The 18756-nt window shown below is 53.2% G+C and overlaps 1 protein-coding gene across 3 annotated transcripts in view; it reads right to left on the bottom strand.

The window, feature by feature from the left end:
- The window catches only part of FBXO31 (F-box protein 31), a 40461-nt gene that overhangs the window by 7483 nt on the left and 14222 nt on the right, over positions 1 to 18756 (bottom strand). For 2 of the 3 annotated variants that reach the window (XM_057711683.1, XM_057711681.1), the window contains exons 3-8: positions 18149 to 18235; positions 11144 to 11220; positions 8156 to 8323; positions 7468 to 7542; positions 725 to 834; positions 21 to 174 (exon numbers count right to left, since the gene is read on the bottom strand). In XM_057711683.1, the coding sequence (XP_057567666.1) occupies positions 21 to 174; positions 725 to 834; positions 7468 to 7542; positions 8156 to 8323; positions 11144 to 11220; positions 18149 to 18235 (671 nt within the window). The remainder of the gene's footprint in view (positions 1 to 20; positions 175 to 724; positions 835 to 7467; positions 7543 to 8155; positions 8324 to 11143; positions 11221 to 18148; positions 18236 to 18756) is intronic. The other variant, XM_057711682.1, reaches the window with a different exon arrangement.

The raw sequence follows: 18756 nt of genomic DNA, 5'->3' as shown, positions 1-18756 counted from the left end.
AGGGCAGCCCCTGGACTCACCGTGATCTTCGTGCCCCTGGCACGCTTCCCGTGGAAGCTGAGCATGACAATCTCCAGGCCGTGGCTGCCGTAGGTGCCCTTGAAGAGGCCAGGCCTGATGAGGTCGTCCGGGTGGCTGGGCGGGAGGTAGATGCGGCGGTAGGTCAGGCAGTTGCTGTGGGGGGAGCAGGCAGTGTGAGAGCACCGCCGACAGAGCTGCGGTGGGGCAGGGGCGGGAGTACGGAGCTCACGCACCTCCGGCCACGCTGCCCAGGGTGGCCAGGGTTAGATCCCTGCCAGGCCAGCGGGGAGCAGGGGCATCCCTCGTTCCTCAGTTACGCTCCCCTCAGCCCACGTGTGCACCTCAGTCAAGAGGGTAGGGACCCCTGAGACTGCAAAGGGACTAAACAGGAGTCACAGGACAGGTCCAGGGGCAGAGGGCACGGCAGCGGCGAGGCTGAGAGCCCTCCAGGTGGACATGGGGAAGCAACCATCAGGCTCCAACACACAGGCCAGGCCCATGAGAGCACACAGCTGGTGGTGATGATGGTCAAACAGACAGAAACCAGACCCCGAGGTGCGCCGGGGGCTCACCCGGCTCCCAGCACCCAGAAGGGGCGGGGGGAGGGGGGAGGGACTGTGTTCATAGTGCCCAGAGACAGGGACTGTGCACACAGCACCCACCAGGAGAGAGACCGCTCACGCCTGGCGAGGGCTGCACTTACTCATACTGACTGGTGTAGATGAACTTCATCAGGATGAGCTCCTGCATGTGCTCGTGGAAAATGTCCTCCAGCGTCCGTCCCCATTCTTCCCTCAGCCACGTGCGGAATTCCTTCCAAGAGAACACAGGTCACAGAAACCACCATGACAGGGGGGTGTGGAGAGACTGTGAGGCTGGGTACACAGGACGAAGACGGAAGCTGGGCGGGGCGGAGGGGAGCTGCTGTGCATCTGGTCTCCCAGCTCCTGGCCTCCCTTCTTGTTGAGGCGTGGCGCCAGGGGCTCTGGTCCTCACTTTCCCTGACTTCAACGGGAAGGAAGCACAGGGACCATGGGGGTCCTTCAGGGAGGCTGGGACTACAGCCTGTGTCGAGAGCGCCTGGGAGGCAGCTGTGAGAGCCTCGCTTCTGTGCCAGCCAGACAGGCAGTGTCTACAATGAGCCTGGTTCTTGGGTTTCTGGGGGAGCGGGCACAGCAGTCCCCAGAGCCGGCCAAGTCAGCAGAACTGCTTTCTGCAGCCGCCAATGAGGAACAGGACAGGGGCAGGCGGGGTGGGGACTGTGGGTGGATGGATTTTCCTTGTTAAAATGTGCCTTCACTAGGATTGCCATACACATAACACTATATATAAAATAGATAACTACTAAGGACCTACTGCACAGCACAGGGAACTCTACTCAACACTCTCTAATGACCTATATGGGAAAAGAATTTTTAAAAGTGTGGATATATGATATGTATAACCAATTCAATTTGTAGAGCAGAAACTAACACAATGTTGTAAATCAACTATACTTCAATAAAAGTTTTTTAAATAAAATAAAATGTGCCTTCATAGCTATGTTCAGTAAGTGTATTTGTAAAAAGAAAGCTTTTATAAACACCTCATCCACAAAGCCCAATAATTCATTATGGAATCAAGCAGTGTGAAGGATATTTAGTGCTTAAAAGTTTCATTCCATACATGTAACATAACTAACCCACAGCTCCGAGTTCCTAACTCAGCACACTGTTTCTAATGAATATCTAGAATTAGCTCTACAAACAGAAGCAAAAGCAAGTCACAAAAACAAAAAAACAAACAAACAAAAGCTATGATCTGTCAATTGCTTTAATATGTTACTCCCCAGACTCTGGCAGAGAAGAGAAATTACTAGTGACTGAAATAAACAACTATTAGAACCACAAGGTCAATATATAAAATCAACTGAATATTTATACACTAGCAGCACAAAATTGGAAAATGAAAATTTAAAAATCCTATTTACAACAGCCTCAAAAGACACAGGACTTACAGAAGCCCTGATCCCCACCTCACACCACACATAAGAACAACTCAAGATGGGTCACAGATCAAAACGTAAAGTGAAGCCACCAAACTTTTAAAGAGAGAGAGAAAGAGACACTCTCTTGGCAACTTGGGGGTAAGCAAAGTTTTTTAAGACACAGAGGAACTTCCTAGGTGGTGCAGTGGTTAAGAATCTGCCTGCCAACGCAAGGGACACGGGTTCAATCCCTGCCCCAGGAAGATACCACATGCTGCAGAGCAACTAAGCCTGTGCACCACAACTATTTAAAAAAAAAAAAAGACACAGAAAACAACCACCACAAAAGAAGAAACCTGACAAGACAAATTAGACTTCATCAAAACCAAACCCTTCCACTTTAGTGGCTGAACTCATGGAGGAAAGGCCCTAAAAAAGTGAGAGAGTAGCGTAGACATAGATATACTACCAACTGTAAAATCGATAGCCAGTGGGAAGCTGCTGTATAACAAAAGGAGATCAACTCGATGATGGGTGATGCCTTGGAGGGCCGGGACGGGGACAGCGGGAGGGAGTCACGGGAGGGAGGGGATATGGGGATATGTGTATACATACAGCTGATTCACTTTGGTGTACCTCATGAGCTGGTACAAGAGTGTAAAGCAATTATATTCCAATAAAGAGCTTAAAAAAAATCAAATAGAGAAACAACAGATAAAAATGGAAGTCAGTCAAGGCAGTGAGCAAGGATTTCAGAGCTGCCGTGGTGCACAGCCAGACTTGAGCTAAATACCACGAGGCTGGCTTGTGACATCATAATCTTATTTACTTTGCATGAGAAGGTCAGTCATTAGGAATACAAACCAGACCCAGTTACTCAGAACAAATGCGCTTACTATGAAATTATCTCACCAGATATGTATCCACAAGGAACAACACAGGGGTCTAGGACACATCAGACAGGAGTAAGGCCACTGTGGACCCCGGGCTCACCACAGCCAATGCCGCGCCATCACTGCCTCACTCTGCGCGGTGGCCTGGGAGCCGGGTGCTGGCACCTTCCCTGTTCTACAGAGGTGTGGGGCCTGGAAAAGTCAAGAGACCTTTCCAGGGCCACCCAGCTAGCAGGTGGCAGAACTAAAGCTCACCATAGGCCACGTGCTTAGCGGTCTCATCTCCGCCAGGGCCGACGCCAGGGCTGGCCAGGAGTGGGGGGAGGCAGGGGGCTCACGCGCCCCGGTGGGCTGTAAACGGGGACCAGCAAACTGACAGCGTGGAAAGAGAACGTTAGGAATATCTTCAGGGCCTTCACCCAATTCCATTTCTGCATGATCCAAAAACCACAGGACGTCTGCAGAGCTCAGGCTGAGAGTCACGGTAACGACGGCCAGCGTCTCCCCGGTGCTCTGACCAGGCCTGGTGCTAAGTCTTTCCCCTGCAGTGTCCTACTCAACCCTCCAAAGTCACCAGCGGCCACAGGGAACCTCGTGGCCCCGTTTTACAGACAAGGGCTGCGGCTCTCAGAGGGTAAGTCACCCAGGCATGTGGTCAGGAGGGGAACAGGGACACCTGAGCACGGACCCCACGTCCGACCTCGGGAGAACAGGCACACACCTAGGTCATTACATCGCAGTAAGACAACGGATGGAGCGCTGTGTTAAAAGTCAAGTTTGTAGAGAATTCTCATGAGACTGGGAAATGTTTCTGGAATAAGAGTTAAGCTAAAAAAAACTACCAAATCAGACAGTTAGACTGCAATGACGTCACAAAGGCCAAGGGAAACATAAAGGGATGATGGAGAACGGACCCGGAGACCGCTCCTGGTGGGGCTGGGTCAGTGCTCTTTTCCGTCCTGATTCTGAGGCTTTTGTATGTGATGATGACAAGGTACCATCTAGGAATGTGGTGAGAAAGCACATGAGACAAAGGAAAGCGAAAGCAGCTTGCGTGCAGCGGAGGGAATTCAGCGTCAGAGCCTTTCCCCACGGCCGGGGGCACCCCCTCCTCACGTCCTCATCTCCGCTCTACCTCACAGCCGCGCAACCCCCGCTCTCCGGAAGCCTCAGGCTGCAGGGTCTGGACAGGCGGGGGTGGGGAGGGAAGATGGGGCCCAGCCTCGCCATCACCCAGGAAGAAGGGCAGGCAGCGTCTGCAGCGGGAGCCGGACAGCAGGCGCACTGCTGGCATCCAGGCGGGCGAGGGCCTGCGCTGCTCCCAAGGGCCCAGGGGACGTGGCTACAGTCTGAGGAGCACAGGGAGGGCCCCCAGGAGGGAGCAAGCGCGACACCCCAGTCCTGAGGGACCGGATTCCGCCGCAGAACAGTCTGGACGTGGCCTTGGGAGGCGCACAAAGCTGGCAGAAATCCCAGAACTAGAGTCTGGGGCAGGCAGTGGCGGGGCTGGCAAGCTGTGGGACACAGTTTACGCAGAGCTGGCCTTGGGCGTTGATGAGGGCGGAGCCCAAGAGAAGAGCGGGGGTGGGAGGGACTCCCACGGGCTCCTTCCTGAGCAGGGCTTCAAAGGAGTCAGAGCCAGCACGGCCTCCACATGGCTCCACAGTGCCAAGGACAGCCCTCTGCCTGGAGACCGTGAAAAGCATGGCCCGTTCACCCTCCTGCCCTCCTGGGCCACCAGGAGTGCACCTGGGAAGTCCCCTGTGGCCCAGAACTGTAAGTGACTATCAACCATCAGAGCCCAGAGCAGCCCGCAACCGGGGGCGCAGCCTTTCACCTCATCTTCTGAGCTGTCAGGACACACGGCAGCGCCCCCTGCACGGCTCCTCCTCTCTCCCTGGAGCCTGAAGCCACACTCTGGATCTGAAAGACTCAGCTAGAGGCTGAAGACGTTTCAGGCTGACACAGGAATGCACAGGAGAACCCGTCCCCCAGAACCCCACTTGGAGGGGGAGAGGGAGGGAGGGGGAGAGACAGAGCCAGCAGAACCCTGGTCAGCCGAGATGGACACAGTGACCGTGGGCCAGACGGCAAGCTCCCCGCCCCCGTGACTCTAGGACAGATCCCTCGGCACCTCAGGCAGCCCACCCCTGCTCTGCCTACAGACACAGCACCTCCCCATCTGGCCCGCCAGGAGTCCCAAGTCCACTATTAAATGATTCCAAGGCCTAGAGAGAAAAAAAGGCTCCCCCAGCTCCAGAAGCCAACGAAAGACTGCTCCTAAAGCCAGACAAAGATAGCACAAAAAATATTAGACCAAGTCTGTTTGTCAATGAGAAATCCTAAATAAAACAAATCAAATAGCAACCAGGAGCAGAGAGAACTGTACCCCATGATGATCTCTTCTCAAGACTTCAAAATGGTTAGAAATCTATTAACGTAAGTCATCACATTACTAGATTAAGGAGGGAAAAAAATCCCCTGATGGTTTCCATAGATGCTCAAAAAAATTGGTAAATTCAACATCTATTCTCAGTTAAAACAAACAAAATCCCTCCTCATAAAACATGAATAAACAGCTCCATCCCTAACATAATAATGTATATCTTGACCCCAAGGCCACCTTGCTGTCTCATGACAGGACCACGTGAACCACACTCACCACTGGACAAGGGTGTTGTCCTCACCACAAGCGGTTAAGGAAGAAGTAAATGTTCTTATTTGCAGATAATCAGTATTATCCTGGAAAACGTAGAGTAATCAACTCAAAGATGCTCATAAATGAAAGAGAATTCAATAAGGACGGGTGGGTACAAAATTAACATGCAAGAGCTTTTATATATAAAATCACCAGCTGGAAGGCCCAAGAGCCAAGGTCCATTTACAACAGCAACAAAAGACCAAATGCTTTTCAACAAACGTTCAAGATCTGCCTGAAGAAAACCAAATTCAAATGGCAGCACAGGACAGAGATGGCATCTCCAATCGTAGGGAAAATCTGGACCACTCAGTGCTGGGGTGACTGAGGGGCACCTGCACAAAAGCCCAGGCAGGCTGAAGCGCACGCTACAGAATAAATCCAGAGAACCAGCGATAAACGTGGGAAATAAACACATGAAATTAAAAAACACGAGCTCATCTGTAAATATAATTTCAAAGTGGGGAAAGGATTTTAAGATGACATCAAACTAAAAAGCTATTAAGGAAGGCGACTTCCCTGGCTGTCTAGTGGTCAGGGCTCAGCGCTTTCACTGCCGAGGGCCCGGGTTTGATCCCTGGTCAGTGAACTAAAATCCCACAAGCCACACAGTGCAGAAAAAGAGAAAAAAAAAAAAAGACAGATACATCTGACAATATAAAAATTAAAAAATAAATTCCATAGGCGAAAACATACCTCATTATCAAACCGAAAGACAAGAAAATGAATGAGGAAAAAACATTTGCAACTCATATCTTGAAGGGCTCGCTTCCTCACAGGACGAAAGCTCCTACAAATCAATTAGAAACACACCAACACCAAACAGAACCAGGCAAAGGATGTGAGCGCAGATTTTCACAGAAAAGGCAACACAGGACACTAATCTAGCCTCAGACACAAGAGAAACACAAATGAACCACTAAAGTCAGGATTCCAACAAAGCCTTTATTCTCACCTTAACTTCTAGTTGTTTTCCTAGTTTCCACAAGGAGCATGTTATTACTTTCATAATGAAAAACAATACCAATCCGTCTCCAAACGAGCGAGACCACACACGGGAGCTGGCTCACAGGAACTTTCTCTGATCCCAGAGTATGTATTTCCAGAAATCCATTACAAGGCCTTTTTAAGGTTTCAACAGCTGAGGAGTTTCTAGTCTTGGAAAATACGCTGTCGACATGTTTTGTTTAAACGTGGACTAGAGCAGCCAAACCGATGTGTGTGTGGTTGAATGTGAGACCACGGATGACAGTGTGATGAGTGAGGAAAGCATGCCGTCACCGTCCTCTTCACAAGCCACACATCTGGGAAAGTGGGGGCCTCGTCTACCCCCAAAGGATTCCAAGCAGCACGTGTGTGCTCTCCGTCTGGGTCCCCGGTAGCCAGCAGACCCCTGGCTACCGGGGACCCAGCAGGCTCAGAAACGTGGAGATGTACCTCAATAAACAAATACAAGCTGCAAGGAGCATCCTGGACTTAAAAGTCTGAGTTTTTCCTAAGAATGTTTTGAAATGGTGGTGTGACTAAAACTCAAAGGCGATGTGAGATTACTCATGCAGAAAGGAAACCCAAAGACACTCATGCAGCCTCGCTCACCACGTGGCCCCGGGAACCTCCACCATGGGGTTCACGCCAATAAAGCCCTCTGGTCCCCCTGTGACTCATGTCCAAGAGGAGACCCCACAGCCCACGGGCCTCTTGTCAAATGGGTGACGGAGAACCGGTTAGAGAGCTATTTCTACTCAGTCCATTCATCCTGGGGGTGGCAGGGAGTCAGAATGTGGGCCTAGCACACGCATCCACAACATGAGGCTGAGCCTGGGAGGCGGTCCTCCCATCAAACCGCCCACCCTCTCAGCTGCCCCACAGGACAGAAGGGTCCGCCTCACCTCCTGCCTCCCGCCAGACATCCTGTGGTGGTCCGTCTGGTTGCACTTGGTGGAGAACTCATCCTTCTTCACGATCTTGAGTGTCCACAACAAGGAGAGAGGGTAACGAGTCAGCCCCCCCGCCACCGAGCAGGTGTGCACCAGCCCCTTCTGTACCCAGGCACCCCACGCATCTACAGGAGCCCACGAGGCCACCAGATTGTGGCTGGTCCAAAAAGGGAGCTCAGAACCCCCTGAGCACACGCTTCCTTTTGCTGGGGGGGGGGGGGGGGGGGTATTGCCTTTCCCAGGGGGCGCCCTAGAGCAGCACGAAGGGCGGGCACTCTCCTGCTGAGACAGAGAGCACGCTTGCTCTCAGGTGGCCATCTGCCAGGCCCACATCTGAGGGCAGAATGCCTTATTCCAAGCTGATGGCCTTGCAAAAAGGAGGAAAAGGAACAGTGAGGGATCATACTTGGAAGGACAGATGGTTCGAACTGCAGGCAGGATCGGGGGAGGCGCCAGCGAGTGAGTCTCTGAGGAGTTACAGCAGCATAAACAGTGCAAGAAGGCCTGGGCCCGGCCCGGCCCACCGAGCAGTGTGGGTGCAGCGTGCAGCCGGAGGACCCTGGCAAACAGCTGGCACTGGGCCAGGGGAGACGCGAGGAGACCCAGCTCCTCACCTGCGCACGCAGCCCCGTGCACTCACCTGGATGTGGCCGTTGTGGGGCCCTCTGTGGCCGTACATGCACTCCACCGTGGCCGACTTCCTCTCCATCAGGTGGATTCGGAACAAGGGCTTGAACCGCATCGGGTCGTCCACGTGAGGGTCGTGGGGGGGTAGGTACATCCAGCCAATGATGAACAAGCCGTCCACCTGCACGCAGGTCCACACGAGGCTGAGGCGGATGCGGAGGCACAGCATCCCCTCCCCCGCTCACCACGAGGACCACCCCCGTCTCCACACACGGGTCCCCCAGGGACCTCGGGCCCCACCGAGCACAGCAGGATGAGCACGGCCCCACCCACCGGAGCGAGTTACTTGAAAAGTAGTTTATCCAACGTGAAACATGGTGACTAAAGTGGATAACGCTCTTATATCATTGAAATCTGCTAAGAAATAGAGCAGTGTTCTCCCCACCCCTCAGAAAGGGATACCAGTGCGAGGTGATGGGTGCGCTGATTAACCAGATGGAAGAATCCTTCCACGATGTACTTGTACATCAAATCCCCACAATGTACACTTTATATATCGTACAATTTTGTCAATTATACCCAAGTAAAGCTTAAAAACTGATTCTTTAATAGAAAATACAGTGGTTAGATCTGAATCCAAGCAAGCCATTGAGAGAGAGCTCCCAGCTCTGGAGTGGGAGTGGGGGCGCCGGGAAAACAAACTAAGAGACACGAGAAAGAAGCAGGAATGATCCAGAAAGTGCGACGCCCAGTGGGGCGACTGACCAGAGGGAAACGGGGTGGGGGGGGGGTGCTGTTTTCCACAGGAGAGACTCGGAGGGGTGGATGCACAATGCGGCGCGAGGGCCTGCTTCAGGCCCCGAAGGGAACAAGCCAGCTGCTACGGGCAGCTCAGAGACGGCCGGGGAGCCTCAGGCACAGACTGGGTCTCAGGGGATCCAGGAACCACCGCCACTGCCGTGAGGTGCGGTCGGGACCTCGCACGCGTGGGGACGCAGGAGACACCCACACCGTCGGAGACCCACGTGGAAGCACAAACGTGAACTGACACGGCCCCGGGATTTGCTTTAAAACACCAAAAAGGAAAGGGGCAGAGACAGACGCCACGAACCGGGCGCACAGCAGCCGACTGTCCGTGGGCGCCCATTTCCACTGCCCTCGCGTGTGCCCAAAACAGTAAAGGATAAAAGTGGTGATCAGGTCAAGGAGCGGGCAGACTCCCGCACTGGCACTCAGCACAGGCACGCGTGTTCTCGGTCGGGGGCGGCCGCTCAGCCCCCCGGGAGGCCCCAGCGGTCGCACCTGCCTTCCCTTCCCAGGGGAGCCTGGGCCCACGGCTCCTGCTCCAGCCACAGAGGAGGAGCGGACTTGACGCTAAGAGAGCCAGTCGGCGGTGCTCTGTCCCGGGCTCTGTTTTCCCCGAATTATCCCCTGCTTTCAGAAGCCTTTTTTTTTTTAAACTCTATGACTCACTGCCAGTAAGAAAAACAACGATCACCCTCCCTGACTAAAAGAAAGGAAAGAATCTGCCCACGCGGGGAGCTGCCTGGCTTGTCCCCTGTGAGAATGTTCTAAAAGCGAGGCTTCCTCAGTGATATTAAACGTAACAAATGTAAAGCGAGTTTCTTAACAGCGATTTCCACCGAACTATAAAGAATACGAAGCAATATTTACCCCTGCCCAAACCCCACCTGGTGAACCGAACACAGAGCGCCAGAGCAGCCAGGCTCCCCGGGGGCCCCAGCGGCCACCGTGAGGCAGACCCGCGAGCCATGACATGAGCTGCGGTGGGTTCCCTGGACTCCGTTTCTGGCTGCAGAGCGTGTGTGCAGCGCCGCCCATAGGGCACCTGGCTTTGTTTCCCCCGCATCCTCGGCTACGGCAACGTCTGAGGCCAGGCCCCCGCCCAGAGCTCAGCAAAGTGCAGCAGCCCCCCCAGGTCCCGGGGTCTGTCCCAGAGGCACCGCTCACGCCGGCAAGAGCACCACGAGGGCTGCGTCCTGCTAGACACCAGCATCAGCGACACCCAAAAGTCAGATCTGAGTTTTTCAAACAGACCAAAAAATGAGCAGCTTATTCTTCGAAATAAGTCAGGCAAGTGACCAAGAAGCATATAAATATTAAAACCGGAAGACTTTTCTCCTGGCTACAACCAAGGAGCTTGTATCAAACAGCCCCTCCTGCTGAGATCAGCTATAAAGACTGAATAAAGTTAAAATGCTGCTTGAAGACCTCAGGGGGCAAGCCTGAAGAGAAGGGACGGACACCTGCCATGACACCAAGCCTGTGCCACTCGGTCCCCTGGAGCAGGGCCAGCACAGGCTTTCTGTCCAGCCTCCGAGGGCCCCACGCAGCCTCCTTTTCTTTTAGCCTCAGACCCCTGATTTAGGGCAACAAACCAGTGCACAACCCAACACTGGAGTGTCCTGGGGTGTGAAGGCCAATGGCCCTCGGTGTCCAGGAGGCAGGGACCCGGGAAGGCATCCCACCATCATGAAGTCCACAGATGTAGCAGAGGCCAAGAGCTACTTAAAACGAACCTCTGCTCATTTAGAAAATAACATCTGGCCTGGGGACTTCCCTGGTGGTGCAGTGGTTGAGAATCTGCCTGCAGGGGACACGGGTTCGAGCCGTGGTTTGGGAGGATCCCACATGCCGCGGAGCAACTAAGCCTGTGCGCCACAACTACTGAGCCTGCACTCTAGAGCTCGCGAGCCACAACCACTGAGCCCATGTGCCTAGAGCCCGTGCTCTGCAACAAGAGAAGTCCATGCACCGCAAGGAAGAGCAGCCCCCGCTCTCTGCAACTAGAGAAAGCCTGTCTGCAGCAACGAAGACCCGACACAGCCAATAAATTAATTAATTAATTAATTAATTAATTTACTTAAAAAAGAAGAAAAACACATCTGGCCTGATGAGTCTTTGTGACTACTCTGTCATGCAGGAACCACTAGCCTGCCCCTCTGGCTGGAGAATCCAGGCCTGACGGCCTCAGACTTACCACTACATTCAGCAGTCCTCCGTACGGCCCGATATCTGGCTGCCACAATCCCAGAATGTGTCTGTATCGGTGCAGCACTACGAGAAGAGACAGAGGACAGGACTTCGTTGTAGAGCCAGCTGGTCTTCACTTTACAGTCAATAATTGCAGGAAAGGGCATGAGGAGGAGGAGGGCCTTGTGAAGAGACCCTTCACGAAGGCTTGTAACAGAGACGTGCAAACAGATGTGGATCCAAGCAAATCTTTCGAGTTTTTAAATCATTCTCAAGAGTAAAAATCTTTTGAAAGCAGGATAAAACAGACAAGTGGGTCACTCTGAAACCCAGCCCCTGCGCATCAACTCCAATGACAGGAGCTGCCGCCTCGAAGGGCGTCAGCGGGCACCCTTGTGAAGTGATGAGCCTCCCGTCAGTCCACACAGCAGAGGAAGCCTGGCATTCTCTACGGGGGGCAGAGTCCTACACGTCACGGCACCGCAGAGTAAGATTTAAGTTGGGTCACCTGTCTTTCTCTAAAAAAACAAAAACCAAAACACACACACACATTCCCCCCTTATTTCAAAAGCAACACGTGTATAGTCACGGAGGACAATGCGAGAAAAGGGCACCTGATGCCGACCTGAGATCCCACTGCACGGCCGCAGCCAGCGCAGTAAATGCCCTGGGGAACGTCCTTCGCTTCCCTTTCCTTTGCATGTGTATTTGCTGAGTGAACAGCGACCAAGGGAAAGAACGAGCTAACTGCATGAGGAAGACGCACCCACACAGGGCCCACCTGCCAGCTGCAGGCTCTGGGGTCTCTGTGCAGCCAGGGTGTGGTGTTAACATGTACGTGTCAAGGACTTGGCCACGAGGGGCCCAGGCATTCTTAGTCAAACATTATTTTGGTGTGTCTGTGTTCCTGGACGAGATCAACATTTAAATCTGTGGACAGAGAAGGCAAGGACAGAGAAATCAGACTGCCCTCCCTTGTGTGGGGGCCTCGTCCAACCAGTTGAAGGCCTGAGCAGAAGGCTGGTGCTCCCCCCAGTGAGGTGGAGCTCCTCCTGCCTGGCTGCAAGCTGGGACAGCAAGCCTTTTCTAACTTCAAACTCTAACTAAATCATGGGCACTTCCTGAAGAGGACAAAAAGGCCAACCCTCCCATGAATATAAGGGAACTTTCTCCTGTCTGACTGCACTGAGCTGGGACGTTAGTCTTTTCCAGCCTTTGGATTCGAACTGAAACACGGGCTCTTCCTGGGTCTGGAGCTACACCATCGGCTCCTGTGGGCCTCCCGCCTGCTGACTGGAGGTCCTGGGACTCATCAGCCTCCACAGCTATGCGATCTAATTCCTTACAATCATCTCTTTATACGTGAAGAAACTGGTCCTGTGTCGCAGAACCCTGGCTAATACCCAGCGGGAGCCGCGGATGGTCTCGGAGCGCTGAGGCGGCATCATCACACAGACTTCAGGAAGGAAGACCAAGCAGCAGGGCCCAAAGGGGCCGGAGCCCAACGGCAGCCCTCTGGCCGCCACCTGGTCTGGGGCACAGGGAAGAGGAAAACCAGGCCAGCACCATCCCGAGCCTCCGGGGTGTGCAGACGGCTGGCGGGGAAACACCACCTCTTCCCCAAGGCTTCAGCCTAAGGACACACATCTCTAAATGAGCCTTGACTGTCTGCAGGACGCCTGCCACTCACGCCCTGTGCAATCTGAGTTGGTTTACAAGACACACACTGAAGTCGGTGGGTGCTCTGTGGGCCACACCCAGGTGGGTGTGAAACCAGCAACAAGAAGCAGGGTCGGGAGCCACACGCACCACTGAGCTCCAGACACGGCCACACACACTCAGGTGCTTAGGGGTGAAAGAGCCTGATGGCTGCCACTTACCTGGAAACGCATCACAAAATAAGACGGACGGACAGGTGTGTAGGAGTGAAGTGGAGCAGGGTACTGTGGAATCAGGTAAATGGGTGCTCACTGCACAATTCTTTCTACTTTTCTGTATGTTTTTAAAATTTCACGATGAAGTAGTGGAGAAAAAATTAAACGGGCCCACACAGCATGGCCTTCTCGTCTCCCCTCCCCTCATCTCCCATCTTGACTGCTGGCAACGTCTGGTCCTTTCCAAGATCAATCAATCTGATCTTGAAGCTCCTGGAAAGACTGTTCAAAGAATATGCCACAGACTTGGCAATTTCCAAAGGGGAGTTCCTTGCTTTGCTTTAAAAGCAGCATCTCTTTGAAATAAAAGTTCGGCTTTCCACGTGTGCTTAGGGCACCAGCGGTCTCTGGATTTTAAGCTCTGCGCACGTTAGAAGACTCAGGTGTGCCCCTCGCTCCCACTAACGGACGCCGGCCCGCCCAGGCCAATCCGAGGAGAAGTTAGAGACCAACGCTGTCACACGGGCTGTGAGCGTGCTGGCCCAGAGGCATGCAATTTCCCACGTCCATGTGACGCTTGGGTTTTATAACGCATCCTTTAAAAAGTCTCAGTTAGTCCAGCAGAGATGACCTGAAAGACTCAACAAGCCCAGGCGGCACTCAGACCCGCAGGGGTCCCCTTCAGTCACACAAAGCTCTCGGTGTCAGGAGTGGGAGGGCAGACCGGTCCACACGCAACCGTCTGTGCCCGGGGCCTGTTGGGGAGGCCAGCTGTAAGGTGTCGCCGCCGCAGGAGGTAAGGAGTACGGGTGAGCTCAGGCACCCGCCCCCGTGCTCTCCTCTGAGCCACGCCCGGACCTTGTCTTAGGCAGATGAGGGGCCTGCAGGTTTAGGGCAGAATCCGCAGCACCTCCTGGCCCAGGTGCCCACCACACACAAGGGTTCCTCGCCTGGAGGAGGATCCCCAGCTCAGTGAGCCCTCCCGATACTGTTTCCAAACAACCACTGATCACTAAGTTCCGATGACACCAGCTCAGCGCAGACAGCGGGCTTGGGACCTAAGACAGCACGTGGACCGGGTCAGACCCTGCAGGTGCTGCCCTGTCAGAGCCAGGTGTGCTCAAAGGGCCCAGCTCTTAGGAAACCACAGAAGACAGGCGTTCCAGCTCACAGGCAAGAGGACCTGAACACCAGAGAACCGCACTCTAACTCCGTGAGAACGGCAACAAGACTCCGGCTCTCAGCCCCGGGACGCAGGACGCAGGCCTTCCAGAGTGGACAGAGACCCTCGCAGCCGCTGATCCCTGAAAACCACCCCCGGCTCGAGGGCAACCCTCCTCCTCCCCAAAACAGGAACAACAGGGGAGATGGCTAAGGGACCCGTCAGCTCAGGGGCTAACAGGAACACACGCCATCCTAGTCAGGGCCCGCTGATCTTCATCTGCCAACAGGAAGGGCCACTAAAACAAGCCAAGCAGGAAACTCCTACACGCTGGACAACACCCAACCCAAAAGATCCGACTCTCCTTCCACAGCATGAGCTGAGGCTGAGCAGTCGCTTCCCTGCTGTCGCACCACACTCGGGACAGCCCAGCCCACCACCCAGCAAGCCCATCACATCAGTCTTGAATCACCACATCTGTCACTACACAACTGAAGTTTCTTGTCCAAAGGAAAATCATACATGCAACTAATGGTATCTCCTGTCACTTGCTAGAAGCTCTTGGTGATTAGAATAAAATCAGAGGAGGAAATACTTTCAAACTCATTCTATGAGGCCAGCATTACCCTGATACTAAAACCAGATAAGGACACCATAAGAAAAAAAAAAATTGCAGGCCAACATTCCTGATGAACATAGATGCGAAAATCCTCATCAAAACATCAGCAAACCAAGAAGGATCATACACTATGAACAAGTGGGATTTATCCCAGGGATGCAAGGATGGTGCAAGGTCCACACATCAATCCACGTGCTACGCCACACTCAGCAAATGAAGGCTGAAAATCACACGATCATCTCAACACGTGCAGAAAAGGCTTATGACAAGGTTCAGCATCCATTTACGATAAACGGGTACGGACAGGACGTACCTCAGCACAATAAGACCACATATGACAAACCCACACCCAGTATCACACTCAACAGCAAAAAGCTGAAAGCTCTTGAAAGACAAGGATGTCCATTCCCTACTTCAATTCAATGCAGGACTGGAAGTCCTAGCCAGAGCAAGCAGGCAAGAAAAAGAAATAAAACGTATTCAAATGGAAAAGGAAGAAGTAAAACTCTCACTATTTGCAGATGACATGATACGATATATAGAAAATCCTAAAGACATCACCAAAAAGCTGTTAGCGCTAATAAATGAATTCAGTAACGTTGCAGAATACAAAATCAATACCCGGCACAAAATCAGGAGAAACATCCCACAGACACACACGCAGCAGAGGGTGTCTCCGCTCTCAGACGTGCATCCCGTCGGTGCCCCGCTGCCCGTTCCAGGAGGAGCACCCTCCTGTTTTCTTCTTACCAATGGTCTCCTTTCTTCCTCAGTAACCATCCCGCAATGTGTTCTTGGCGTCACTTGGCAATCTGGACTTTGGAGGGGCCTTCCCCCTTCAAAGACTCGACCCTGTGTCACCTGCACCTGAGGGTGAGAAGTGGTCTGTCCCTCGCCTCACCCACAGTGGGGCAATGTTCCACCAGATTCCTCATGTCTACTTAAGCAATCTGCAGCATTGCCAGGATGCTAGGTTTGAACCCCAAAACCCAGGGCCCTACAGGTGCACACATTATTAAGCTCAAAGTGCACTCGGGCCGTGGCCCAAGCACTCACAGACACGTGTTAGACCCGTCGTAAAGGCAACACTTGCCCCGGGACACTCCCGATGCCTTACAGACACGGGTCATAGAGACTGCCAGACTGCTGCACACACAGCGAGAGCAGCTGATCTGGCCACAAGGCTGCGGGGGACAGCATCTCTCCTGTCCCAGGGGACTTCAGGGGACCAGGGGACACGAGGCCCCACTGCTCCAGGAAGTGGATGAGGAACAGCCCCAGGGCCCTGTTCCTCACAAGCCACTCATCACAGCCAGCGTCTCTGGAACCTTGGCGAGCGTCAGAGGATGAATTCCAAGCTGCCCTTGGTTAGGACACACTAGGACACTGGAACACGGACCACCTGGGCGTACAGAGGCTTCAAATTCAGTTGAAACTGTTTTTTTTTTTATTCATGCACGTAAATGTTCCCTTATATTTTAGGAGACCATCCAGCTAGCAGACCAGTCCACGGAGAAAAGCAACCAATGTGACAACTAGTTATTTTCATTTTGTTTTCTAGATCTTCCACGTTTTCTACTGTATTTTTGTAACCACATTCACACTCTGAGGGGATAGTAGTCTGAAATTAAAACAAGTCTGCAATACAGCAGTCAGCTATGAACAACGGGGGGGCACCATGGTATGCGGCTCTAGTCCAGACGCTCTAGACGTGGTTTCCTAGAAGTGAGGTGAAAAGTCTGGACTCGGGACTTGTCCTCATCAGCTGCAGGAAGCTTCTGCCCACCCCTTGGGGACAAAAAGAACACCCTCCAAAACAACTCTAAGCACGTCCTAGGTGCTGGCCACCCCAGAGGTGGGTCAGAATTCCCTGCTAGCCCTGAGGTGTAAATTCCAGGTGGGCTGTTGTTCCAGAAGAAGCCTGTGACAGCCGTGTGACGTAATGAACCTCTAAGTGCTTGTCTGTATCTAAAAGCCCGCGGCACCCAGTTCCCGTCAGCACACCCAGCGCCATTGATCCGCTGTTCTCATCAATACCCGCTACGTTACCGTCTCTCCCGCGGGGCCGGAAGAGGCTCCAGGGCTCACTGACCGCTAAGCAGGGAGAATAGGGCAGTCCCTGACAAAATGTTCTAGGCTGCCTACTGCTGAGACGGTGGGGGCAAGAACAGAACTCATGTCTTCACAGCTGGCCAGCCCAGCCCCGGACTTGCGGTAATCACTCCCACACCTGTCCCCCTGGGGCCTGGGTGATACACAAAGCGGGTTTGTAAGCCCAGACACCACCCCAAAGCGCGCCGCCCACACCCGGGCAGCCCCATCCGGACCCCCGGATGACCCCCCATGTAACAAAGGGCCGGCCGGCACACAGCAGCTACGTGCCTGGAGTCTGGTGGTGGCTGGGAGGAATCCCACAAATGACTCTATTCCCTCCACTCCGAATAGGTTTTGTTAGAAACTGTGCACTTTTTTTTTTTTTTTAAGATTTTTTTTTGATGTGGCCCATTTTCAGTCTTCATTGAATTTGTTACAATGTTGCTTCTGCTTTACCTTTCGGTTTTTCAGCCTCCAGGCATGTGGGACCTTAGCCCCCTGACTAGGGATTGAACCCGCACTCCCTGCATTGGAAGGTGAGGTCTTAACCAGTGGACCGCCAGGAAAGTCCCGAAATCGTACACTTCTAAGACTCAGGCGTGGGTCTGCCCCACACAGGCGACACTGACATGGGAGCACTCAGAGGGGCAGAGCAAAGAACAGGAGAAGCGTCCCTGTGCTTCTCAAAACGTGAAGACAACTCTCAGTGCATCTCTACTCAACCCAACAACAGGCAGAGCCGGCATCCTCACCTGTGAAATACGGCTTAAGTAACACCAATCAAAGGAGGAATCAGGATCTAAATAACCAGCCATTTCTACATACTGTTGTGTGTCTGTATGTGTATATGTAAACTTTTTGAATTGACATATGCTGTTAAAATGTGGTTGACAAGCCTGGATGTGAATGCTTACATTTCATTTTGGAATAGAAACGTTGTAAGGCTTCTACTCTGTCCCAAGAAGCGATAAATGTTAAAATGCACAGCAACATGGTGATCTTGCTTAGTACAACCCCAAAACCCAAAGCAGCTGCGGAAACCCGGCCCGTCTGTGCAGCTGCCCTGGGGCTGCCTCGCAGGAGTGACCCAGGTCACGCCGAGACACAGAGGATATGGCAGCAAAGTGAAAACCAGCAAAAGCCAAGGAGGCCAGCTAGCTCTCGGGACCAAAGCCGTCCTCGTGCTGTGAGTGAGAGGCCCTGTCCATGCAGCTTCTCGGCCGTGCTCGCCCACAAAAGCGGAAGCCAGGAGGAGGTACGTACGGCAGGTGTAAACATCTCTGTACTCCATGTGCTCGTAATCGGGAAGAATTTTCATGAAACGTCCCGACTTCACGCGAGGGTTTATACCTGAACAGACACAGCAGGGAAAGGGCTGAAGATGGTTCTGCCTTCTCAACCGGAGAAACAGTTTTCACAGGACTCAACACCTGTCCCTCTCCAACATCACACGCCTCCCTGTATCCTCGACCCCCAGAACCTTGGGAGGCAAGCGCTTGCCAACATGGCAAGCCAGAAGGAATCATGTTGAGTGTCCCTGCCAGTTAGTGACCTACACCAGGAACTCACGATGGCAGGCCCACTGGGGACCCCCTCCAGGTTCTCTCCCCATCACCCTCCACGATCACCAGGGCTCACCGAGGTGGGAGGGCAGAGGCCACGGCTCAGATATTTGGGGTGACTGTGCAGGGAACCCTGTGCCCCAACTAGGATCCCCGGCTTGCCTGGTGCACACATGGCACTGTCCCTCATCTGCTGCGTGTGCGTTTTGCTTTCGATGAAGGACGGTGTTTGCCAGCCCCCTAACTCAGTCAGATCCCTCCCCTCCTGAATCGAGGTAGCTGACTCTACTATCTAAGCAGGAACTAGGG

Source organism: Hippopotamus amphibius, chromosome 16, assembly GCF_030028045.1.
Source record: "Hippopotamus amphibius kiboko isolate mHipAmp2 chromosome 16, mHipAmp2.hap2, whole genome shotgun sequence".
In the NCBI taxonomy this organism is placed as follows: domain Eukaryota; kingdom Metazoa; phylum Chordata; class Mammalia; order Artiodactyla; family Hippopotamidae; genus Hippopotamus; species Hippopotamus amphibius.
Note: the sequence above shows the minus strand (reverse complement) of the source record. Positions and strands in the feature narration are given on the sequence as shown.